A 24,876-nucleotide genomic window follows, 5' to 3' on the forward strand; every position below is an offset into this window, starting at 1 on the left:
AGCGTTAATTTATGTAAGCTGGAAGAATAGTAGTGAATCAGTCTGAGTCTATAGTATCGTAACTATTCCTCAGTACAGGCAGTCCCCGACTTACGCGGATCCGACTTATGTCGGATCCGCACTTACGAACGGGGCTTTCTCGCCCCGGAGGTCGAGGTGGCGGATTGCTACCTGCGAGCTGCGGGGCGAGAGAGCCCCGTTCGTAAGCTGCTCCGGTGCCCCTGGTCTGCTGGAGACCGTCTCCAGCAGACCAGGGGCACCGGGCGGGTTCCCGCGCTTCTGAGGCTTTGCCAGAGCAAAGCCTCAGAAGCGCGGGGGGCCGCCGCTGCTGCCGCTTCAGTCCGGGTGCCTGTGGTCTGCTGGGGACCGTCCCCAGCAGACCACAGGCACCGGGACTGAAGCGGCAGCAGCGGCGGTTCCCCGTGCCTCTGAGGCTTTGTCAGAGGCGCAGGACCCCCCGCGGCTGCGGCTTCAGTCTGGGTGCCTGTGGTCTGCTGGGGACCGTCCCCAGCAGACCACAGGCACCGGGACTGAAGCTGCAGCTGCGGCGGGGTCCCACGCCTCTGAGGCTTTGCCAGAGCAAAGCCTCAGAGGCGCGGCACCCCGCTGCCGCTGCGGCTCTGCTCCCCGTGTCCCTGGTCTGCTGGGGGGCGGGGGGTGCAGCTAGTGTGCCTCCCCTCCCAGCAGACCAGGCTTTTGTTTTGGACCCTGAGGCAGAGCAGCTGGGGCACTGCCGATTGGTCCTGCAGCGCCGCTCTGGGCACTACTGGACCAACCCGGCAGCACCCCGCTGCTCTGCCCCAGGTCCTGATTCAGCCGCTGCTGGTCAGTTTCAGCAGCGGCTGAATCAGGACGCCTGGGGCAGAGCAGATGGGGTGCTGCTGGGTTGGTCCAGTAGCACCAAGGAGCGGCGCTACTGGAGCAACCCAGCAGCACCCCAGCTGCTCTGCCCCAGGCGTCCCCAAGTCAGCTTCTGCTGAAACTGACCAGCGCTGACTACAGGAAGCCCGAGGCAGAGTTGCTCTGCCCCGGGCTTCCTGGAATCAGCTGCTGATCAGTTTCAGCAGCAGCTGACTTGGGGACGCCTGGGGTTCTTAAGTTGATTCTGTATGTAAGTCAGAACTGGCGGTCAGTTTCAGCAGCGGCTGAATCTGGACGCCAGTTCCGACTTACATACTTAAGAACAAACCTACAGTCCCTATCTTGTACGTAACCCCGGGGACTGCCTGTATATTTCCTAATTGTTGCTTTAAAGCAACAATTGAATATAAAAGGAGCTGCATCTGAACTTCCTCCTCCAAGAGCAAAGAGCTGTTTGGCAAAATTTAATTGAGCTAACTTACAGAATGCACAGTATAGTCAGAATCTAAAGTAAAAGTTGACTAGCTAACCCTATACATTACAATTTGAGCAGTCATGTTAAATGTAAGCACTTGTTTTCAGGTGATTATAATTCTGAAAATTACCCGTAGATTGAAATATTTCATTATATGTTTTGTTGACTCAAAAATAAATTATAGAAAACTTTATAAAATTCCATTTGGCCTTTTTAAAATGTTTGGACCTCTGTGAGTTAACTTATGCATTTATTTTATGATATTCACATCAGTTCTTTTTTCCAGGGCCCCACCCTCAGGAATGGAAACACACATACCGGTACTTTTCCTTGATTTGAATGGTAAGTTGTACCACCAGATTAGGAAGTTTCTTTTAATGCTGTTTTACTGAAATAACTGAATCAGTTGAATACGCTGCTAAATAAAGGGGTAGCTCTGGAAACAGGGAAAATAAAAACTTGTATTATGCCTCTGATTCTATTATGTTGGATAACTTTTAGAAGTAAAAATAATCCTTTATTCTGATTTTACAGAGTGGTGCAAGTAAGCACAGAATAATTTTACAATTCAGATCAAATAACAAGAGATTGTAAGAGGCCTGAAGCAAATTTTCCTAAAAGATACTTGAGGAAACAGTGCAATACGGTGCTCTCAAAAAAGCAGGGGTTAAATTTAAGATCGACAGCAGATGAGTAAATCTAGTGCAACTTTCAAAAGATGCTTCAGTTCTATGTGCAAAACAAATTTCTTTAAAGCACTAATAGAAAATTGTCCAAGTGCTATTGAGAAATTGTGGTAGTAGTAGTGTTCTTGCTCTCCTTCTGATTCAAAAGTAATGTTTATTTAAATTGCATATTGGTAGCATAATATAGAGTACTGGGGGTGATGCCCCTTGCTTGCTACGCTTGTCAACGCCCTGTCTGTGGGGGGGGGTTAGGCAGGCCCGGCTCTCCCCCTGGCTGCCAGGGAGGGCCGGCAGTCATGCCAGCCCCAGCCTCTCACCTACACCCCCAGCTCTCTCCCCCTGGCCTCCAGAGTGGCAGGGGCTGCTCTGAGGCCTCACCAGGCCCCACGCTCTCCCCCTGCCACCAACTCGGGCCCCTTCTCTCCCCCCCCCCCCCCCAAACCTCGTGCTGCGCCATCCTGGGCCCCCTCTCCCTTCACCCCGCAGCTATGCCAGCCTGGGCCCTTTCTTTCCCCTCCACCCCACTGTGGCCTAACTTTAATCCCCCACTCCTGGCTGAGACCATGTCAGGCCCCACTCTGCCACCGGGGATGGGAGGGGGGGAAGGTGCTCTGAGGCCTCATGTGTCCCACGTGCTCCTCCTGGCCGCTGGAGTCAGAGTGCGTATGCTCGGAGGCCTTGCATGTCCCACGCTCTCCTCCCAGCTGCCAAGCACGTGGCATGGCAGCCAGCACTGGGGAAAGGGGATGGAGGGGCTGTGAGACACCTGAGTGACATGATGAAATCACTCTCTTGTCCTGTAGGAAAAACTCTCTTAAAGATATTTAGTAAGATTTAAACCTTTTACTAGTAAAGTCACAGAGTTCTTAATGTGAAAGAACTACCATGATGAATTAAATGTTTGTTCTCAAAAAAGATGCATCACTTAGCTGAAATGTATTATATATCTGAGGATTTTGGGCAATTAGCAAGTAAGAGCCTATACAAGATGTTTAGGAAGAACTACCTGACTCAGAGGAATGTTACAAAACTTGCTTGACCGACCCTACTATAGTCCAGTGTGTAAAATCGAATGTCCAGACATCCCAGTATTCTAGTCTCCTAAAGATGCCTTGATACTTCAGCAGTGGTTGTGATATGAGAAGCTAGCTGGTTATGATGAATGTAGGGTTGCCAGGTGTCCTGTTTTGAACTGGACAGTCCAGTATTTGAACTTTCTGTTCGGGAAACAAATTGAGAAAATATAAATGTCCGGTATTTTCTAAATAAGATGTAATGTAGACTGTGATGTAATGTCAAGTGTGTCTGGTATTTTTGTTGAAACCATCTGGCAACCCTAGATGAATGGATAGCTAAAATTCTTTTTCAGTGACTGACTGACACAATATATTAATTATGAACTCTCATTTGAAATGTTGTTTGGTTCACAAATGAGAATGAATGTTATGGTCTCAGCCTAGTTTTCCTGACCCTTTTTGTGTATGTTACAAACTTTCTCATAATTTGGCATTTTAGTTATTATTATTAGCCAACACTTAATGCAGTGTGAAAGATGTATAAAATCACCTGATAGGTTTTTGTAACAATTCAGGCTTTATAATAGTTCAGACTTCTATTAATTTATATGCTTTGTCGAAGAGCTAACTTTTTCATTTGTGTTTCGTGTATTGATTTCCTTAGCTGATGACCTCAGTGCCAATGAACAGCTTGTAGGTCCTCATGCATCAGGAGTTAACTCAATACTACCAAAAGAGCATGGGAGTCAGTTCTTTTATCTGCCAATCATAAAACACAGTGACGATGAGGTAAATTACTAGTAAACTTCCCTCCTGATAATTGATGTGCATTTATGCTTGCTTTCTGCTTTGTGTTTTTATTATGTATTTAATTTCTATTGCTAGTTACGTATCAAATTAATTATAAATGTTAATTTATTGTTTATGTTAATACTTTTGGTGCTGGGATCATTCTTTCATGTTGAGGCTATGCAGGTAACTACCCATATTTAGAAAATTATTTATAGTCTTGCGTTCTGTTGCACTTTGTCAGAGTAGAGTTGCTAATGAGGGGGAAATCTCGCTCCCCTGGGGTACAGAGCCCCCAGAAGGGTCCGAGGCCGGAGGTCAAATCAGTGAGGCACGAGAGTAACCTAGAAGAGAAAACTTTATGATGCATGCATGCAGGCTGTCACTTCCAAGAGTGAAAGCAGCAGCCCTGACAGACAGATTCAGGGAATCTTTATACAGTATGTTCAGACAGCTCAGGTGTGGATTGTTTTTCTTTAACATATCAAAGTCTCAGCAGAAGCACTCTGAGACTTCTGTTCACCCCAGGAGTGCTAGAAGTAAATTTTACAGAACAAAGCCACATGAGAACTTGAGTGGAGGAGTCTACAAGGCAAACTGTGACAAAGATAAGGGTTTACATGACAAATTGTGACAGACTAGGAGTATCCATGAATTTGAGATGGGAGGCATTGTAAGGGTCTTGATTAGAGCTAATTTGATTTCTCTCTGTTACAGGGAGAGAGGTCTGGAAAACTTTTAACCCTTACAGCAGTTTTCTTTAGAGAGTTTTGATATCCTGCACAGTCCCTCCTTTAGACACAATTGGAGTTATTTGATTTTTCTCCCACACTAACAAATTCTGTTTCTGGTAATAATATTCTGCATCCCCCCCCTTTTTTGAGGTTTTTTTTTTCCAGTTTATTTGGATGAGATATTCCTTGTTTCCTGTGCTAAACTGTTGCATATTGATGTTTGATGTCAAAGAGCTGCCAAATCCTCCCCAGAATTAGCTATATTTCAGTGATGGATGAAGAGACCCATATTTGATTATTTTTTTTTCAGTTTAAAGGTATAAAGCATTTTAAAAAATATAGTGCTTTGTGGCAAAGTCGGGCCCCCCGGTCAGCGTCACCGCTGCCGGTCCCCTCTCTCGCCTATATCCCCCACCCACAGTCTCGGCCCCCGAGTCCTGAGCCTTCTGTCCTGGCCCCCGGGTTTGTGGCCGCCGCGCCCGGGCTTTCGCTCAGCCCGCGGGCTCTGGCGGGCCTCCCGCTCTCTGCCCCGCTCACGAACCAGCCGCAGGGGTTGGCCCTCAGTCAGGCCCGACCTTCGGTCCTCCTTGGGTGCAGGAGGCGGGGCCATCCGTCTGCGGCCTCGATCCTCCGGGCCCCCGGCTGGGGAGTCTCGTCACCCTGGGCAAGGGCTGCGCGGGTCCGGACCCCCTCCTCCGTCCCGCTGGCTCCTCCGGCTCCCCCAGCTCCGCTCCCCTGGTTGCCTGCCGAGTGAAAGGGAATGCCGGCAGCCCCCTTCCCTTCCGGCCCCTCCCCCTTTTGAGCTGGCACGCCAGGGGCGTGCCGCTCCCCCTGGCGTCTCCCATCCGCCTCCTCCTGGGTCCCGCCGCCCGCCGTGCCCGCCGTGCCTGCGGCCGCGAGCCCCCGCTCCTCTCCCCGGGAGCTTTCCCCCGGGCTCAGCTCCGCCGCGCCGCTTGGCGCCTCTCCAAGGGAGGGGCTGGCAGTGCGGGGAGCTTCTTCCCCGTCACATGCTTGTACACTTTTTTTGGTGCTTCATCTCAAGAACAGATGGCCTGAAAGTTGTTGATAAGGGTTATTTTTTTAGGTCTCTTTGTGCTTTTTTATCGTAGCAATACCATGGATGTTGTCTAGTGCATCTTGTATTTTATAGAAGATTTATTTGGGATTTTATAGAATGTAAACTTTTAGCTCTTATTGCTTAACTTGGAGAAGTGGGAAATGTTGACTCTTTTCAGAAAAGATTTTAAATGTCTAAACATCTTTTCCTCTCTGGGTTGGTAAGCTTATACCTTCTTGTCCCTTGCGATGTTATTATTTCACTTGTTCTGTAGTACCTAAAATATCTTCAAAAACTAGAAAATGTCATAATTTCCAAAGTAAGAAATAGATTTTTTTCCCAAGGCTATCATTAATTGCAGTTAACTCATGTGATGAACTCAAAAATTTAATAATTAAAAATAAATCGTGATTAATTGCCATTTTAATTGCAAATAGAAAACTAAATGAAATATTAAATATGTTTGGATCGTTTTTTCAACTATATTGTCTTCAGTACAATGCAGGATACAAAATGTACCATGCTTACTGCAAAAAAAAAAAAAAAAAAAAAAAGTATACTGTAAAAATAAAATAGTCTTTTCAATTCACCTCATACCTGTACTTCAGTGCAATCTCTTTATCATGAAAGCACAGTTTACAGATGTATATTTTTGTATGACATAACTCCCCTAAAAAATATAAAACTTTAAACCCTGTAAGTCCACTTAGTCTGACTTCTTGTTCATCAGACAGTAAAACACAAATTCTTTATTTACGTTTTCATAAGGAAATGAGTCAGGCATTCGCATGGTACTTCTGTTGCCAATGTTGCAAAGTATTTACATGAGAGAGATGCTAGACATTTCTATTCCCCTTCATGCTTCAATAGCTATTCCAGAGGATGTGCTTCTATGCTGATTATGCTTGTTTAAAAAAGGTGTTAAACATTTGACTTAACTCCTTGGGGGAGAATTGTATGTTTCCTGCTATGTTTTACCTGCATTCTGCCATGTATTTCATGTTAAAACAGTCTTGGATGATGACCCGGCACATATTGTTCTTTGTAAGAACATTTCTTCTGGAAATGTCTAGAGGTCTAGAAAACATGAGCTCTGAAGGAAGACTGAAAGAGTTGGGCTTGTTCAGTTTAGAAAAGAGAAGACGGAGAGGGGACATGATAGCGGTTTTCAGGTATCTAAAAGGTGTTAAAAGGAGAAGGGAGAAAAATTATTCTCCTTGGCCTCTGAGGATAGGACAAGAAGCACTGAGGTTAAATTGCAGCAAGGGAAGTTTCGGTTGGACGTTAGGAAAAGCTTTATAACTGTCAGATTCATAATAGTGGAATAAATTGCCTAGAGAGTTGTGGAATATCCATAACTGAAGATATTTAAGAACAAGTTAGATAGACATCTATCAGGGATAATCTTGTTCGGGGTGGGCAAGACAGGGTCTACAGGCCAGATCAGGTCCTTCAAGTCATTTATCCTGCCTGTGGTATGCCAGCCACTCCCCAGCTCCCAGGCCAACTTCCCCCCACCAGGGGCACGTGGCACCAAAGAGAATGGCCAGCTATTCAAAATGTCTGGCTGCTCCCTCTAGGTGCCACATGACCTGGCAGGCTGGTAAAGACTTCACACACTCCCCTGCTCCCAGGCCAGTCAGGGTCTGTGGGTGGGGGAGCATGCAAAGTCTCCTCCCCCCTCCAGGAATAGTCCACATCTAGAGGAAACAGAACCCCTCTTCCCGAGGCCCCGTCCCTTCTGGGGCAGCCCATGACCACTTCAAAAATTCATGAAGTAGCCCCCCCGCTTCAAAAATGATTGCCTACCCCTGATTTAAATGGTGCTTGGTCCTGCCCTGAGAGCAGGGGACTGGACTTAATGTCCTTTCTAGTTACAGTATTCTGTGATTTGAGTTCTTTTTCATGTCATTCCAATCAAGTTTGTGCATACATGTGGGCATGGGAGCCAGAACATTTTTCATCTAGCAGCTCACTGTAGGGTTGGTCTGGGCGCACCCCCTTGGAATGGTGCCTTCATGGCACCCAATATAGGGTCCTGCTGATCCACCCCCTCCTCAGTTTCTTGTAACACCCAGTGACAATTATCTGTAACTCCCCTGTGCTCTTCTTTGCAAGTGCAGCAGCAGTCCATTGACTTTATTTCATGCCTTGTTGTTGTTTTAATTGTTAGTTAGTAGTTGTTAGTTACCTAATGTTAAAATAAGTTTGCATTTGGGAAGTTTTTCCCTCCCATGTGTTTTTGGGACCATGGCATGCCTGGGTCTCTGGGCTTCAAAGCCTGTGAAACCTGTGGCAATTGTATGCCCAGAAGTGATCCTTAGACTTCGTATTTGAAGTGTTTAAGAGAGGGCCATCAAAAAGATTGCAGCACTCCAATGTGGAAACTACAGAAACAGAACCACCAAAAAGGAATATCAATCTTCTGCTGGTGGCAGCTGATGCAGATTATGAAAATGAACATGTATCTGTACTGCTTTGAATCATTATAGAGCGAGCCCATCATTTGCATGGGCGCATGTCTTCTGGAATGAAGATTGAAGCATGAAGGGACATACAACTCATTAGCAATACCGGCTATAAACACTGCAATATGAATGCCTGCTATCATTTGATGATACTGTAAACAAGTCAGCATTATGTCCTGCAAATGTAACTGAACTTGTTTGTCTGAGCAATTGGCTAAACAAGAAGTAAGACTGACTGTACTTGCAGGCTTTAAAGTTTTACATTTTTTTATTTCTGAATGCAGTATTTTCTTACATAATTCTACATTTATAAGATCAACTTATCATGATAGAGATGGCATTACAGTACTTGTATTAGGTGAATTAAAAATACTATTTTGTTTTTATAGTGCAAATATTTGTAATAAAAATAAAGTTAGCAGTGTATACTTGGAATTGTGTTGTAATTGAAATCAATATATTTGAAAATGTAGAAAGCATTCAAAATATTTATATAAATGGTATTCTGTTGTTTAAAAGTGAGATTAATTTTTTTGAATCTCTTGACTGTCCTAATTTTTTTCTGTTGTGGATCATGTGTGTTTGTAAAAGATTTGGAAACATTCAAAGTGAGAGGAGCTTTGTAAATGTAAATTAGATCTGGAGTTATATTTGATTTTCACTTTCTCTACCTTCCATTCAATCTCATTTAAGGGAGGACCAGAGGGTTTGTGTAGTGATAGGTCTGTGGTCCCTCCCTCCACTTGAATCCCCTGTTTGCAGCTGTTTGTAGATCCCCTATACGCTTGGGCTCTGCATTGCACCGGGGTCACATGCTCTAATTTGGCCTTTCAGATTCTGATACACTCACAACACTTCTGCTCATACAGCACCCACTGTAGCTATTGTTTTTTCTATTATTAATGGTGTTATTTCTTGTTAAATTCCTGTACATTTTAAACTGAAGTAATTAAAATTCATTTTATTTTTCTCCATTCACTCCACTGATGAATTTGTCCACCTAGGTTTCAGCCACTGCTTCTTGGGACTCTTCTGTACACGAGTCAGTGCATTTGAACAGGGTAACACCACAAAATGAGAGGATTTACTTAATAGTGAAGATCACTGTGCAACTTAGTCATCCTGCTGCTATGGAATTAGTACTGCGTAAAAGGATTGCAGCCAATATTTACAACAAGCAGGTAATGTGTTTTATTTCTATTTTCACATCTGCTTGTATAGCTCTTAATTTTAGTGATATCTTGTTCTTGCCCAAGTATTATTCCATTTTGCAGGTGGCTTATATTTCTTGGCTCCTATGCCTCGTTTATTTAATATGTTCTATTAAATAAGAAAATTTCAGTTAGTGATGAAAGAGCTCACCATCAAGCTACACTTCCACATAGAGCATGAAACAAGATAATACTTTTGCTGATGACATACAATATGAAAATTATAGAGTTGCTATATAAAGTAATTGAAAAAGTTAATTTTTACTCCTAACAAGTAGCGTCCCTATGAGAGCTCCACTGTATGTGTGTGTTATGCTGTCAGTTGGAGAATTTCAGTAGCAGTTTGTCCTGTCTGTGAATGCATGGCTCCCACCTGCCACATGGCTAGCCGCATTTGCAAGCATTTCTTTCCTGCTTTGGGGAGAAGTATAGTCCACAAAAGTGTAGATAGAGCCAGCAGCTAAAACTCAGGTCCAGGAAGGACAGAGAATTAAACCTGCATGTGGAGTTGATCCTTCAATTTCAGGAGTCCCAGAATAAGAAATCATTGCAAACTTCTACATTGAGGCTGTCACAGGGTTGACCCACTGCTGCGGCATTTCCTGATGGTAGCACTGGGAATTAGCTCTGGCAGCAGGGTGCCTTTCTCTGGCCGGTGTCTCACCCATCGCTCAGCTCTGTCCACAATCAGTCTTTGGACCCATGTCGTTCCTGGACCATGGTCTCCTCTTTGGGACCCTGCTCCATAAAGTTATCTCTTATCCCCCTCCTGGGGGATTATCGGCACTCCCTTGTCTCTGCTCCCACTGTGGCCTCCAAGCCTAGCCCCTTTGTCTCAGGGGAAAGCCACAGTCTGTATGGGCTGCACCTTCCTCCCAGGAGGATATCAGCAGTTCTCTGTTTCACATGCCACTGTGCCAACTGCGGCCCCCAAGTCTAGCCTCTTACCTCCAAGGCAAGCCAAAGTCTGTATTGGCCATGCCTTGGTGGCAAGATGTGATGCAAGAGGAAGGGGGGAACCCAGGTCTGGCCACTACTCTGGGTCCCAGCCCAGAGACCCTCTGGCAACATCCTTGTCCTGTGCTCCTCTACTCCCCTTTACTGCCCCTATTTCCCTGGGCCACTTCCCCTGTGTCTCTTTGTACCCTATTGGCCCTTTTAGCAAGGCCAACAGCCTACCAGGTATCAGGCTGGAGCCTCCCTCTCTAGCCTCCCCCTCTCCCCCCCCCCAACCTGCCCAGTACTACTCTCCTGAGGGTGCTTCTCTGGGAACCAAGTCCTGCACCTTCCCTGGTCAGGGCCCAACTGTTCACTTTGCTGAGCAGCTCATTTTATACAGGGCTGCCCCAGCAAGCTACACCCTGATTGCCTACTTAAACGCCTCTCCCTCATTGGCCAGGGCTCTGCGCAGGCTCCCTTTTGCCTGCTTTACCCCCTTCCTAGCCAGCCAGTGTGGGGCAGTCGCCCCACTGCAGAGGCATACTAAGGAAATGAGCCACTCTGTAAAGACAGGTAAGAGGAGCCTGTGTGTCACTCTCATTGTGGAATCTCTTCAGTAACTCAACCCTCTGGCTGAGTCGCACCCTGTGTGTATCACAAACCTCTTCTGGGGTACACCTTTACCAGAGGTCTATCTCAGTGCCCTTTGTATAGTGTCCCTCTGTTTCGGTCTGTCTCCTATCCACTTGAATAGTGAGTGATGCCTCCAAGACTTCCCCTCCTGGAGACAATATCCTTGCCCTTACCTCAAGGCTTGTATTTGAGTTATTTCTACTTGTATTCCAAGTAGTCTCACCAAAATCCCCATTAGCTCCCCACTTGGAGCTCTCCGTGGTGCTGCTGCTCCTGTAGTCAGCCAGCCACTTGGTCTTCACAGATACAGGGCTCCAGAGACACTAAGCTGACTCTGATCCTGCAGCTGCTTCTTATAGGCCTTCTTGGCCCCTGATTGGCTGGTTCCTCCTGCAGCCACTCTAGCTTCCTGGAGGACTTGTCTGTGGCCCTTTTCTGGGATGGGGAGTGGCAAGGCCACAAACTTCTAGCAAGGGGTTTCAGGGTCTGGTCCACTCCATCATACTTGCTGAAGGTTCAGTTGGCAGCAGTTGCAACCTTCCAGCAGCAGGTAGAAAGCTACTCGGTCTTCTCTCACATGACTATGAAGAATGTTCTAAAAGACATAGCAAATGTCTTCCCAGAACTGAGGACCCCCATTCCACAATGGGACTTCAGCCTAGTGCTAAAGGGCCTGATTAGACCACCCTTCATATCCGTGGCCACTTGTTTGTTAACTCACCTTTCCTAATTGCCATCACTCCTTCTAGAAGGATGGGGAGATACCAACGTTGATGGCATATCCTCCTTGTATGGTGTTCTTCCTGGGAAAATTGCACTCCGATCATACCCAAAGTTTTCTCCCAGAATAAATTGTGCATTTCACATGAATCACTTCATTCAGTTTGCCAGTATTTTACCCTAATCCTGTTATGGATAACTCAGAAGCCATCCTCTCTACGTTCAGTGTGAGGAGAGCCGTAACCTTCTACTTAGGACAAAGACTTTCAGAAAATCTCCAAGGCTTTTCCTTACTGTTGTAGATAAATTGAAAGGTGCCACAGTGTCACTTCAAAGACTCTCCAAGTGGGTCTGTGGGTGTATTAAACTCTGCTGTCAATAATTGAGGATAACACACCTATCTTCAGTAAACATGTATTCCACAAGATTGGTCTCCTCGTTGATCACCTTCTGTAAGTGTATCCCCATATCGGAGTGATGCAGACCAGTTACATGGGCGTATGCACATATCTTCACACAACATTATGCCAGGGTGAGTGATTTGGCTTCAAATGCCAAATTCAGGGCTTCTGTACTATCATATGTTGACTCCAAATCCAGCCTCCAGCAGTGGGTATTGCTTAGGGGTCATCTACAGTGGAGTACCCACAGGGACACTGCTCAAAGAAGAGGAAGTTACTTACCTTGTAGAGTAACTATGGTTCTTGGAGAGATGTGAACCTCTGGGTGCTCCGTGATCTTCCATCCTTTCCTCTATTTCAGAGTTCTACTGGTTGACTCTGTGGTAGAGATGGAACTGCAAAGGAAGTGCCCACACGTGTTAACTAGCCTCGTAACAGGTGGGCTGCAGTGCATGCTGCTATTGAAATTTTCCAAATGACAGGGTGGGAGCATGCACACACAGTGGACCACCCATAGGGACATAGAGCCATCATTATTGCACAGAGTAACTCTCTTGCCACTGTTGCCTGCTCACCCCCTTTCGTTTCTAGTTAGGGAACTTTAACCATTATTACTGCATTAGGCGGGTAACTTCTTTTTCACTGTCCTAGAGACATGGTCAAAGACAAATTTACCGAATTACTTTGCAGCCTATGGTCCAGAGAATGAGATGTTGATATTCGTACAATAAATGTTTGCAGTCCTACTGTCAATCTGATTCTCAATTGCCATATTCTTTGTGTAGTCATTTATGCTTGTGCTAAGAAGATGTACAATGCTACTATTCTAATTTGGTTGCAGAATACTCAAAATTTGTATGTTGCACAAATGTAAAAAAGTACAGAAATTTCAACGCAGTGGAGAACCAGGACCCTTAAATGTAAAAACGTGATTGCTTCATAATAAGTATTAGTACCAAAATGTTAGTGAACTTAAAATGTTAAGAGTGAATTTTGTTTTACCATTAAAATATGCAAAATACATACAATTATATGCTAAACATTACCATTGTGGATACAGAAATTTACAATTCCTTTATATTTATAGAGTTTTACGCAGAGTCTGAAAAGAAGAATATCTTTGAAAAATATATTTTATTCCTGTGGTGTGACCTATGAAGTAGTATCCAATATACCAAAGGTAAATCATACTGCACTTCTTTGCAATATGTGAAAAGAGCGAAATGATATTCTGGCCAAGATAAAGTACTTGGGGGAGAATTGAATATTCAGTTTCTGTTGCTATGAAAAGGACTTGTACCTCTGAACCCCTCCATGCCAAATGAATCTTTGTATAAGCTTTTATTTGAATAATGTGTAGAGTGCAGAAGAGCTAGCCCAGTGGTCTCCAACCTTTTTAAGCACAAGATCACTTTTTGAATTTAAGTGCAATCCAGGATCTACCTCAAACCAAATACCCTTGCCCCGCCTTCTTTGTGCCCCTTCTCTGAAGCCCCACCCCTGCTTACTCTGTCCTCTCTTCCCCCATCCTTCCTCCCTTTCACCAGGAAGGGGCAGAGTTTTGGGGCACAGGCTCTGGTCTTGGGCTAAGGGATTTGGAATGTGAGGGTACGTCTAAACTACATGGCTCCATCGAAAAAGGGAAATGAAGCGGCAATTTAAATAATCGCTCACGAGGCATAATGGGGAGGTTGACAAGGGCTTCCTTTGACCATGGAGCATCCAAACTACCGTGCTGTTCCGCCAAACAGCTGATCAGCACAGCACAGCAGCCATTTTGATGTAAATGAAGTGGCAATTATTTAAATCACCGCTTCATTTCCCTATGTCTAGAAACCTCATCTACATGGCTCCGTCAACGGAGCCATGTAGTTTAGACATATCCTGAGAGTGGCTCTAAGTGGAGCCTGGGGCAGAGGGTTGGGGTGCAGGAGTGGGTTCATGACTTGGGCAGGGGTTCAGAACAGGCTCCAACTGAGCACTGCTTACCTCAGTGGATCCTGGGTGGTGGTGCAGTGGGGCTAAGGCAGGCTCACCCCTGCCCTGGCACTGCACTGCTCCCAACAGTAGCCAGCAAGCTACTTCCATCCCAAGCCCTGCTGTGCCCTCTCTCTGTTCTGTGGAGACAGAATACAGGATAGGGACATCAGTGCCACCTCCTCTCCCTTCCCTGCTCTGCACAGCAAGTGGGAGACTCCTGGGGGGAAGCTCTAAGGCAAAGGGCAGGAGATGCGCAGCAATGGGGCAGGGGCAGTTGAAGTGCCAGCACTTGATAGCCTCTTGGCCAAACCAGTCAGAATCACCTGTCAGGGGCTCCGCGATCTACCAGTAGATCCTGAGCTACTGGTCGGTGACCACTGGTCTGTAAAGATTATACAGATTGCTTAAGAATCAGGAAGAAAGAATTAACAGTTTCAGGTTAAGCAGTGATATTTGGAGGGCGATTTGGTATCTGGTTAGAAGAGCTTACCCTAGATATTAGTCTTATTTCTGTAGCGGGAGCAATGATCACATCCTCAAGACAGAAAGATTATAAATAAGTGAATCATGCTGCATTTAAATCAGTGGATCTCAAGAAATGTATCTGTTTAATATATATATTACAATTTATAATTTTAGGCTACAGAGGAAATTGAGGATCGTGAGACTCTGGCCCTGATGGCAGCAAGAACTGAGAACGAGGGTACATCTGATGGTGAAACTTATATAGAGAAATATACACGTTGCGTGTTGCAAGTGGAGAACATTTTAAGCCTTGAACGACTAAGGCAGGCAAGTAGTAAGGAAAGGTGATTCATAGAGCCCTGCACAGATACAAAATTTGTATCCACATCCATATCTGCAAAAATGATATAAAGCAGATATCTGCAGATTTGAAGGTTTCTAGATACAACATTTGTATCCACATCATGAGTTGCACAACTCCACATCCATGTCTGTGGATGCAGATACCAATGGATATAAAGTGAATATCCATGGATTTGCAGGGCTCTAATGATCTGATGGAGGTTTTAAGACTCTGGGGAGATTTTGAGTTGGTGTTAATGGTGAAAATAAGATTAAAAAATGTAGAGATAAGATGGCAAAAACATGTGGATGTATATCAAGAGTATACCTGTGTAAAATGAATACATCTAATCTTAAAGATGCTGCTGTGTAGAGGAGCTATAGCATCACTGAATTAAATAGAGGTCAAAATATTCCATCTTTTCACAGGCAGTCACAATGAAAGAAGCACTCTCTACTAAGGCAAGACACATACGGAGGAGTATCAGCACACCAAATGTCCATAATGTAAGAAACTCTTTCTGAAAAAGTTCTAGTTAGCCAGGTCTTTCTTTGTTTAATCTATAGATGGATAAAATAATTCCTTACCACTATCACACCAAGTGTCTACATATTCTAAACTTGATTTAATTTTTAATTGATTTTTTGCTAGTATATTTTATGAAGGGTTTTGTAGATTTCTATGACATCTATGGGTATATTTTGACTAGCCTGTGCAATAGAAACCACATTTCTGCTAGCTGAACCCATCATTGTTGTAGACACACAGAACAGGTCAGACTCAAAGACAGCAATGGTCCCTTCTGGCCATATAATCTGAGAATCTATGAACACAAGGTATGATCTTTTCTCACACCTTTTCACTGGTGTCTTCTAGGTATCCTCTAGCCGATTAGATCTTTTTGGCTGTGATGAAGATGATAAGGTATGTACATTTGGATTTTCAGAAGAATAAACTGCAGAAATCTTCAATTCTTCTTCAAGAGATGTCCCGATGGGTGCTCCACATCAGGTTGGTGCACTGCTGCCGAGTCTTCAGTCAGAGTCTCTAGAGCAATGTCCCTGGGGCCATGCATGTGCATGCCTCTAGCCGTGCGCTTCTACTATGCAGGCATCATGCATGTGTGAGCTCCCCCCACTCCTCAGTCCCTTCTCTATGGCTTCTGGCCAGAGATAGAGCGCAGCAGTGTTCCTTACCTCGTTTTGCATTATTAGATAAGTAAACCCCCATTTTACACCATTCTTACCTCATAGTTAGATAGTTACCTCGTTAGCCATTTCCGGTTCATTGTTTAAAACAAAAAGCAAACAAAAAACCAAGAAGCTTTTTTTATTCCAGCTTTTTCTTCCCCTTTAATTAGATAGTTAATTAGCGCCATGCCTGGCTCACCAGGATTTAAGCACTTTTCTACCTGCAAAGACCCCATTCAGGTGTCCTGCAGACACACACAATGTGTCTAATACCTGGACAAGGCACATATTTCTCAAAAATGTCTTCACTGTGCAAAGCTGAAATTGAGAGCACAACATGACAGAGACTTACACCTCAAGCTTGTACTGCTTGAAAAGTTGCTAAGACCTGCCTCAGACCCAAGCCAGCAGTCTGAGAAGCCTCAAGTGCAAAAAGATAAATCCTAAAAGAAAGTGCGTCTCTTCACTACCTCAGGAGACTCCAGCACCTAAATGCTCTTCTCCGATGCCTATGGTGCCAAGAACGAGGAGAGCCTCGTGGTTCAGTTCTGCTGCCTTCCCTAGAGAAATCCAGTGCACTGTAGAGAACCTCTCATTCAACAGACAGAAGCTCTTTTCATCAAACACCAACAAAGTACTGCATTCCATGAAAGATTGTAAGGCGATGCTCAGGTCTGTCAGCATTCACAATCCCGAAGCTACAATAAGAAAACAATACAGGTATCAACCATATCCTAGACCAAGAAATCCCCAGTATACTCAGCAATACAACAGACAGGATCAACATCAACAGAATTGTATTAGAGGCAGGGGACAATGATGACGTCAACCCTCCAACAATTTGCAGCAGTCGTAGCAATTCAATAAGAAAATTAGAGCTATATGTCGAGGGTCGAGAGAACCTTTTGCCCATTCTGATACTACCAAGGTTTAAACCTTGTCTTCTACCACTTTTAACAACTGACGAAGAATAACCTCTGATAAATGGGTATTACAAATAATCAAGCATGGATATACTATACCTTTATGTCTACACCCCCTACACTCTCATGAAGTTCAGTCTCCTGTCAGAGAAGATTATTTTCTACACCTTGGGACGATTGAGTTAGTCCCACTTTTCATAGAGGAAAAGGTTTTTATTGCTATTATTTCCTCACAGAGACGAAATCAGGAGGTTAGTGGCTCCTCAGAGATTTATGAACACTCAACAGATTTGTTAAAAAGCAAAAGTTTAAGATAACACTTGCACTATTACACCAGTGTACATGTGTTCCAACATCTCAGCCTTCAGATAAACTAAAATCAAATCTGATTTCTGTTCAAAAGATTCAGTTTATAGGTGCTTACCTCAACTCCACAAACTCTGTTGCCTCCCTTTCACAAAATAGTAAACTTGGTCAGAATGTTGCAGTCAGCTCCCAAGATAACGGCCCGCAACTGTCTCCAACTCTTGTGCCATAAAGCAGCACACAACTTTGTGGTAAAAAATGCCCGCTTATACATTAAGTCCCCGGGTTACGTCAATCCGACATAAGTCGGACCCCTAGTTACGAACGGGGGGGAGGGGCGCAGCTAGTGCGGGGTGCCTCCCCCACTGTCGCCGGTGGAGCGGGGGGCGCTTCCCCCCAGCAGACCAGGGAGACGCAGAGCTAGTGCCCCCCCCCGTCCCCAGCAGACCAGGGAGACGCGGAGCGGCTTTTCTCGCTGCAGAGGACGCGGGCGGCGGGACCGCCGAGACGCGCCGCTGTCCCGCCGCCCACATCCTCCGTGGCGAGAAAAGCCGCTCCGCGTCTCCCTGGTCTGCTGGGGGGGGGGGGGCCGCAGCTAGTGCGTCCCCTCCCCAGCAGACCAGGCTTTTCTCACCGACACCTGGGGTAGAGCAGCTGGGGTGCTGCCGGGTTGGTCCCGCCGCGCCAAGGGTCGGCGCTGTCAGACCAACCCGGCAGCACCCCAGTTGCTCTACCCCAGGTGTCCCCAAGTCAGCTGCTGCTGAAACTGATCAGCGGCTGATTCCAGGAAGCCCGGGGCAAAGCAGCTCTGCCTTGGGCTTCCTGTAGTCAGCCGCTGGTCAGTTTCAGTACGTCCCAGTTCTGACTTACATACAAATTCAACTTAAGAACAAACCTCCAGTCCCTATCTTGTACGTAACCCGGGGACTGCTTGTACATGAGATGTCTACAGGGATGGCGCAGGAAAGTCTACAAGCCCAACATACATCTATTATCAAAATCCCTTACCATTCTACTGCTGGTAAAGAAATCTTTGGTGGACGATACCACAAAACCTTTGTTTTAGCATCCTGTTCCTTGCCACAGAACCGTCTGTTTCCATGACAATGGATGCATACTTCAAGGGGTGGGCTACATAGTTGCCACATCACATTGCTCAGGGGCTGTGGTTCAGCAGGGACAGGGTCCTACACATAAACATGCTAGATCTTTGGGCAGTAAGATATGGATGCGAGACACTTCTTCCTATCATTAACAACAATCACAGAAGGCTCTATATAGACAATGTTACTGCAATGTTTTATATAAATCAACAGGGCGGAGCCCAGTCCCATGCCCTATGTACAGAAGCAATTGCAATTTGGAATTGGTGCCTAAAACATGGTGTAATGATCACCGCCATACACCTCCCTGGCAACCTCAATACCATGACTGACGTTCTAAGCAGGGCACTGCCCACTAAACATGAATGGCAGATGAAGCCACACATCCTCTTGTAGGTTTTCCAACAGTGGGATTATCCCACCACAGACCTTTTTGCCATTGAGAACCACAAAAAGTGTCTTTGTTTCTGTTCCGGAGCTGGCATAGGGAAGGGTTCCCCAGGAGACGCCTTCCTGATCAGTTGGTTATCTTGTCATCTTTATACCTCTCCCCCAATCCCATATTTCTCATCAACAAGGTTGTCCTCAAGGCATGGAAGGCAAAGCACACTTAATACTGATAGCCCTATTTTGGCCACGGCAGCCTTGGTTTCTGTTTCTGCTTCGGAAGCTGCATACATCAAGTCAAAATGGATCCCCATCTGGAAAAGTTTGGGAACTGCTCATTTTAGACAGTGCTTGGTTCTGCTGCAAGGGCAGGGGACTGGACTTGATATCTTCTCGAGGTCCCTTCCAGTTCTAGGATTCTGTGATTCTATATATATCGCAGTAGCATTTCTGTGAAAGGTCCCTATAGCAGATATTGCACAGCTGCTATATGGTCATCAGACCAGACTATGCACTTACTCAGGGACCTTTGTCTAACCTGAAATTCTCTAAGTCAGTCCTATCTGCCACCTTCATGCCAGATCTGAAATCCCTACCTCCTTAAAGAGAGACAGCTTTGAAGTCACCTGATGTTGAGCACCCATGGGGACATCTCTCTCTTGAAGAGGAGGTTAATCACCTGTGCAGTGACTGACGTTCTTCGAGGTGAGTGTCCCTCTGAGTGCCCCACTACCTTCTCTTCCTTCCTTCTACTTCGGAATTCTGGCCTCCTTTAGGGGTTAAGCTTCTGGGGTAGAGAAGGAATTGAGTGGTGGGGGAGCCCAGGCATGCATGATACCTGCGCAGTATGAGCGCACGGGCCCAGGGACGCTGCTCTGAAGACTCTGATTGAAGGCTTGGTGGCGGTGCACCAAACTGATGTGGAGCACCTATTGGGACACTCATCCTGAAGAACTTCTGTTACTGCACAAGTGAGTAATCCCCTCTTCTCTTGTTTTTCTAAAACAAACAAAAAGCAGCATAACAGAAATGTATCCTTATCTGGATCTTAGATTCATATTATTTATTTTCAGTTAGGTGTACTATTTTTTGTAATTTGCATTATACTTATTGCCAGGGCTTGCCAGCCGCATTGTCTGGCGATCTGCGCATGTGCAGATCGCCCGAACCCAGCTCTTCCGGGTTGCAATTTACTTGCCATAGGCGAGTAGATTGTATTATTTGTTGAGCCCTGCTTATTGCAACATTAAATAAGCGTGATTTCAGACACTGATATGACATAATTAAGGGAAGGGAATTGGACAGATGTAGAAGAATTTAGAACATATCCTTAGAGGCAGTCAACTTCCTGTGCAGAGTCACACCACTGATGAAACAACACACATTTAAAAAAAATTTTTGCAACCATTACTATGGTTTCTTCAGCTAGCATAAATATGGTTCTCTTCTGTGCTGTAGAGAGAATGTAGGAAGTAGTCTGTAGGATGTTTTTGTAGAGAACATGAACTATTTCTTTTATTATTTCTGAGACTATATTATAAGCCTCAGTTTATCTTATGGATATTAATTTTGCATAAGTGCATGGACTAAAATCAAAGGAGGTTGTTGAGGAAAATAAACAGGAAATTAAACTGACAGTGCAGAGATAAAATACCTCCAGACAGAATAATAATGGTTCTCAGCAGAACAGTGGGGAACTATTAATTGGGAAATATCCACTTCCTGGCTTCTGCCAGGTTGATAGATTTATTTTTTTCAGTTGTGAAGCTAACATCAAAAGAAACTAAACTGTTAACTCCTCCTGTCTAGAGAAAGGGAATGAGTGAGCAGCAGTGGCTGGACATGTATCTTTGATAGAGAGACTAAGAAAATGCTGCAAGGACTGTCTCTTTCTTGGCACAGGAGTTAGGGGTGTTTAGGCTGAGTGTTTTACCCTAAACTTGCAAGGAAAGAATGAAGGAAGGTTAGATTTATGCATGTAGGCTGCACTGCAGTAGAAATGAGATTATACAGCACATGCAGACATACACTAGCTAGCTTTGTTCCAAGTAGCTAGAACAGCAATAGCGGGGCAGCTGTGAAGGCAGTGTGGGCTGAACAATTCCATCTGGGAGGCGGGGTATTTACTCCTAGCCTGTGCTGCCATGGCTTTGCTATTGTTATTTAAGCTAGCTAAATCAAAGTCAGTGTCAGTATGTCTGCATCTTGATTGCACTGCAGACAGTCTTTACTGTAACTCATGTGTCTGACTGATGTGTGCCTGTTGACTAATTGATACTTCGTAACCAGAAAATGCATGCAGTGACATAGGTAACTTTAAAATTGTATAGGTGAAGGAATTAATGGCTTTTCAGCTTTGACTTTGCCTACTAATTTTTTGTCTTGATTAGTGTGCATTTATTTTTAATTCCTTAGGGTTGGTCAGAAAGCCACCTAGATATAGCAGATTCTTCCAGTTATCAAGATGTATCGTGTTACAGTACTTTACCGAAGGATTCCCCTCGCAGAAATAAAGATGTTAGTGGTAAGTCTTTTAAATATATGCACTTTTACATTGTTCTTAAAGAAAAAAACAAAGTTTTTCAACAAGAGATTGAAAATAAAATGAGGGACTCGAAGTTCATGTGCAGTGCAGAGAGATAGTTCTCTGGGAAAATACCTACTTTGTGAAGAGCCTAACCCAAACAGTATGGACGCAGGGAGGAAAAAAGGAGAAGACCTCGAAGAAAGAAAAGAGAAAAGACAAGTGTGTTAAAGATGCAAAAGGAGGAGGAAAAAAAAAGTGAAAACCAAAATAAGGAGGGTAGGAAAGAACAAAAAACAAGTTTGTGGTGTTTTGTACATTACAAAAATTAGTTATCGTGATATGGATTATATGGGAACAATCACTACAAAACTAACACTGATTCCATAGATGTTCTGGTTGCTTGCTGTTTGTGTGCCAGCATGTTTTTCCCGTCAACAATTTATTTGCTTTTGACCAGATTGTAACAAGCTATTAGGAAGGCAGGGGAGTGCAGATATGGATTCCATTAAAATTGCAGAGCTGGGCACGATCATCAGCTCATGATTCTATTACATAATGTGTGAATTCAGGCTTCACACCAGTTCAGAGAAGTATCAGAGGAATGTTGAGGCAGGGGGAGGAAAGATCTGGTAACTGTGATCTTCAAGTGCTTGCTCATGTCAATGATATTTTTAGGTGTATGCGTGCCCGTGCGCACAGTTCCTGAAGATATTTGCCTTAGCAGTATCCACAGGGATGGCCGTGATGGCCCTTGGAATGGAACTCCCATGCAGCAGTATATTAGGCACTATTGGTCCTACACCCTCTCATTCCTTCCTACCATTTGTGGTGGTTAATTGGAGTGCCTTTCCTTGTGTCGCAAGAGTTAGCAGTGTCTTCTCATTTTCAAGAGACTCCATGCCTTATGGCCTTTGTAAATAGTTTGTTGATAGTGTTGGTAATTAGTTAAGTATGGTAGTTAGCAGTTAGGGTATGTCTACACTACGAGTGGTTTTTTTCCCCTGGAAAAATGGCCGTTTTTCGCCACAGGAAAAACATGCCCCGCTCACCTTGCTTCAAGTAGTGTTCAGCATGCAGCAGGCCGGTGCCCATCAGTGATCCACGTGACAATTGTCTCCGGTGTCTGAGAGAGCCATGGGAAGGACAAGTGTTGTATTTGTAAAAACTTTCACCCTTATACTCGAAGCAGAATAGTCACTTACAGGCTCTCCATTCCATGCCCATGTCATCTTCAGCCAACTTTTCCCCTGTGCATGGGAATGGAACAGCACCAGCTTTGCTGCCAACACAACAGGGACAGTGGTCCTTCCAATGACAGTACTGAAACCCATAGGGGATGCCTGTGATGCTGATTCTAGTATTCCCAGCCTTCCCTACTTGGATCAGGCAGACTGGCTGCAGCATTGCAGTGAGACCACAGTACTGTTAAGGAAACTGAGGTGGTTCATTGCACCCTAGCACCAAGGGAGCCCTCCCCGAAGAAAGAAAGGGATAACACCTTCCACCTCCATCAACCCACCCACACAGGTATTGCAGTCATCGTCAACCCCAGACAAAGTGGTGACTGGACTCTCCTTTGCCAGCATCCCCAAGATGCACCATGGTTTCCCTAAATAAGTGGTGGGGAAACTGAACTTGTAAATTGAAGAGGTAGTAGAAGAATCAGACCTGCAGTTTCATGGCCACCCTACCAGCAAAGATCATCTTGTCTATTTTAGCCAGGGGTGCTAAAATAGACAAGGCTGTGTGGCAAATTTCTTCTATTCTGCTTACATCTAAAAAGGCGAAAAAGACATAAGTCTCTGCCAAGGGTCTTGAGTATTTGTACACTCATCCCCACCCCACCTCCTGGACATCACTGTGACCATGGTAAATGAAAGGGACATTTAGGGTCATCCCAGCAGAATGCCAAAGAATAAAGAGGCCAAGAGATTGAGCTTATTTGGGAGAAAAAATTATTCAATGGCCAGCTTGCAGTTCAGTGTTTTCAATCACCATGCCCTGCAGGCTTCTGGGTTATCTCAAGAGAGCAAAGACTACAATCCAGGACCTGTCAGACTCTTTTCAGAGCTTACTGATTCCAGGCTCCATGGGCTCATGGTCTCCCCAGCTACCCTGCATTCCCTAGGTCTGCACAGCTCTCATCTGTCCCACAAGCTGTTCCCTGCTCTGTCTCTATCTCAGTCTCAGTCCTAGGGAGGGGGGCTTCCAGGAGAGAAGACAAGAGTCCTAAGAGACACTACCCATCCTTCTTCTGTCTGACTGCTCAACAGAACCCTCCCAGATGTCGGGGAGGCCAGAGCAGTTACTTTGAGGTTGTGCCTGGGGATGGCACCCCAGCCAACATACCGGATCCAGAACTTCCTTTCCTCAACAGTCTTCGCCCTTTCCAATAGGACTGGTCCTGTGTTATCTCGGATCGCCAGCTGTTAAGACACAGTTTCTTTTGGCTCTGCCCTGCAGTTTGCAGCCAACCACATCCCTGTCCCTCTTCATGCATCCCTCTCACGAGCAACGCCTTGTTCCAGTGGACAAAAACCTCCTCCTCCTCAAGGAAGAGAAGGTTTTATTGGAGAATGGAAGGCAGGGTTTATTCCCGCTACTTACTAATTCCCAAGGCAAAGAGAGACCCGTACCTAACCAGTGTCGTCTCAACAAATCCCTCAAGAAACTCAAATTGTGCATCATCTACCTAGCCTCTCTGGACCCAGGAAACTGGAATGCTGTTTTTAATTTGAAGGACACTTATTTCCATATCTCTGTCTTTCTGGGGCACAGGTGATTCCCCAGGTGGGAATCATGTTGGGCGGTTGCCATTTTCAGTTTACAGAGAGGTCTAACACCAAGATTTTTCCACCAAGTGCATAGTGCACTTAACTGAGACATTAAAAAGTGCAGATATACCTCTGCTTAGAGAATTGTCTAATTATGGGCCAGTCTTCAGACCAGGTGTGAAGGCATCGCACTCTGATACGTTCCATTTGCTGTGACCTGGGGTTAATCACAAATGTTAAAAAGTCAACCCTAACTCTAGTACAGTGCATAGAATTCATCAGAGTGGTGCTCAGTTCCACACAGGCACAGCCTTCCTTCCCAAGGCTTGGTTCCAGGCCATCTTGGGCCTCATTGCGAGCTGGCAGACCCACTCGATCACTTTTATCCACATGTGTCTGAGACTCTTGGGTCACATGGCAGCATGTACTTACGGCATCTGACATGCACATTTCCACCTCAGGCCCCTTTAGGCATGGCCTGCATCAGCTTATGTTCCTAACTGACACAGCATGGGCCCTATGGTCAGGATCCCAGACACAGTACTCTCCTCCCTTGCCTGGAGGCAGAATCTCATAGCAGTGATGGAAGAAGTTCCATTTGTTGCCCTGACCTCATCAGTGACCCTGGTCTCCAATGCTCTCAGCACTCAGTCACTGGCCCAATCATGACCGCACCCTTCATATCAATGTTGAGAGCTCAGAGTGGTTCATTTGGGCTGCCAAGTCTTTTTGCTCAGACTCAAGACAGGATGGTCCTGGTGTTGACGGACAATATGGCCATGGCCTTCTATGTCAACAGGCAGGGCAGAGCCAGGTTGCATGCCCTATGCCAGGAGGCCCTGTAGCTCTGGCACTTTTTGTCTGTAGTACAACATTCATCTCATAACT

General features: G+C 45.2%; 1 protein-coding gene across 9 annotated transcripts in view; it reads left to right on the forward strand.

Annotated features, from left to right (window-relative positions):
• The window catches only part of KIF13A (kinesin family member 13A), a 194,156-nt gene that overhangs the window by 149,733 nt on the left and 19,547 nt on the right, over window positions 1-24,876 (forward strand). For 8 of the 9 annotated variants that reach the window (XM_089776364.1, XM_089776367.1, XM_089776365.1 and 5 more), the window contains 8 exons: window positions 1,623-1,678; window positions 3,703-3,827; window positions 9,091-9,267; window positions 13,078-13,170; window positions 14,610-14,766; window positions 15,211-15,284; window positions 15,655-15,702; window positions 21,103-21,211. In XM_089776364.1, coding sequence (XP_089632490.1) covers window positions 1,623-1,678; window positions 3,703-3,827; window positions 9,091-9,267; window positions 13,078-13,170; window positions 14,610-14,766; window positions 15,211-15,284; window positions 15,655-15,702; window positions 21,103-21,211 — 839 coding nt within the window. The remainder of the gene's footprint in view (window positions 1-1,622; window positions 1,679-3,702; window positions 3,828-9,090; window positions 9,268-13,077; window positions 13,171-14,609; window positions 14,767-15,210; window positions 15,285-15,654; window positions 15,703-21,102; window positions 21,212-24,876) is intronic. The other variant, XM_089776366.1, reaches the window with a different exon arrangement.

The sequence above is a fragment of the Pelodiscus sinensis genome, chromosome 2 (assembly GCF_052426305.1).
Source record: "Pelodiscus sinensis isolate ZL-2025 chromosome 2, ASM5242630v1, whole genome shotgun sequence".
Lineage (NCBI taxonomy): Eukaryota > Metazoa > Chordata > Testudines > Trionychidae > Pelodiscus > Pelodiscus sinensis.